We start from the raw sequence: 1,723 nt of genomic DNA on the forward strand, positions 1-1,723 counted from the left end.
TGAGTTTATCTGGAAACCTCACCATCATCTCCCTCACCTTGATTGATCCACACCTCAAAACACCTATGTATATTTTCCTCAAAAATTTCTCCTTCTTAGAAATTTCACTCACAACTGCTTGTATTCCCAGATTCCTGTATAGCTTATCATCTGGGGACAAGTCCATTACCTATGTTGCTTGTGTCACCCAATTGTTTTTTATAGACCTCTTTGCTGTAACTGAGTTTTTCCTCCTGGCCACCATGTCCTATGATCGCTATGTGGCCATCTGTAAACCACTGCATTACACGACAATCATGAACAGCAGAGTCTGTAAGAACTTCATCTTCCTGTGTTGGGTAGCGGCACTGATCATCATTCTGCCACCAATTAGTCTTGGCTTGGGTCTGGAATTCTGTGACTCAAATACCATTGACCATTTCTGCTGTGATGCAGCTCCTCTCCTGAAAATCTCCTGTTCAGACACGTGGTTGATAGAACAGATGGTGATAGTGTGTGCTGTGCTGACGTTCATCGTCACCTTCATGTGTGTTGTGCTTTCCTACATTTTTATCATCAGGACCATTCTGAGATTTCCCTCTGCCAAGCAAAAGAAAAAGGCCTTTTCCACCTGTTCTTCCCACATGATTGTTGTTTCCATTACTTACGGCAGCTGCATCTTCATCTACGTCAAGCCCTCAGCCAAGGATGATGTAGCTATTAATAAAGGGATCTCACTTCTTATTATTTCTGTTTCACCAATGTTGAATCCCTTTATTTATGCCCTGAGAAACAAGCAAGTGAAGCAAGCTTTCAATTACTCGATTAACAAAACTGCATTTCTCTCAAAGATGTAAAGACAAATGAACTGAAGAATACTAACAGAAATGGTGAATGTTTACAAAATCTGAAGGTTCTTAGCAGTATTTTCTGTATTCATACCATCCTGTCGTGTTGACCCTCACGTCCTCCTAAATTTCATCTCTATAACGTTTTTATCTCCAACAAAATAAAATTCTTTGAAGATATTTAGTCTTATAATCTATATGAAAATGTTTGATTGATACTGTTATTTCAGGGAACACAATAGGTCATGTCTTCTGCTGTTTTTGGTAGAAAACTTTTAGGTGTAGCTGTGTACTTTAAGTTATAACTAATCAAATGGGTATGAAAGTGATTTGTGCCATTTGTAGACCTGGCTTATAACAAGACCCACTATGCATTTTTCCACCTCTCTGGCAGATGGCTATGCTCGAATGAATGTTATGCTTCATTCTGCTTATAAATAACCTGTGAACATCAATTCTTTAAAACAAACAAACAAACAAACAAAACTAGGAATATGTCCCCAGTTGCCACCGAATTGAAATCTACATAAACCATAAATTATTTCAACTGTTTCAGCAATTATCTATAGGATCTCTCTAAGAGTATTTAGCTTTGGTCACAAAAAATCTAAGATATACAGAATTTACAAGTAGTAAAGAAACCGATAGAAAACTACAAACATGAAAATTAATGTAATAATGTGAAGAAACATTTGTAGAAGAGTTTCTTGCCTTTGAAGGAAACCTAAGCGTCTTCAGAGATAATAGCTCAGGAAAAGTAGTTGGGTAAAGCCAATAGTATATACATTGTCATGTGCTACTTTGAAAAATATGATTATAGAACAGATATGGTTTGAGATAGAAGTGGCATATTTCAGAACAGACACGGAAACAAAGATGATACAAAAATTAAGGAT

At 36.9% G+C, this 1,723-nt stretch overlaps 1 protein-coding gene across 1 annotated transcript in view; it reads left to right on the forward strand.

The window, feature by feature from the left end:
• The window catches only part of LOC103748316 (olfactory receptor 6C2-like), a gene marked incomplete at its 5' end in the record, with an annotated part of 2,946 nt that extends 2,110 nt beyond the window's left edge, over positions 1 to 836 (forward strand). The window contains one exon of the mRNA XM_008850925.1: positions 1 to 836. Coding sequence (XP_008849147.1) covers positions 1 to 836 — 836 coding nt within the window.
• Between the last annotated feature and the right edge of the window lie 887 nt (positions 837 to 1,723).

Source organism: Nannospalax galili, unplaced genomic scaffold, assembly GCF_000622305.1.
Source record: "Nannospalax galili isolate Female #2095 unplaced genomic scaffold, S.galili_v1.0 scaffold1052, whole genome shotgun sequence".
NCBI classification, from domain to species: Eukaryota; Metazoa; Chordata; class Mammalia; order Rodentia; family Spalacidae; genus Nannospalax; species Nannospalax galili.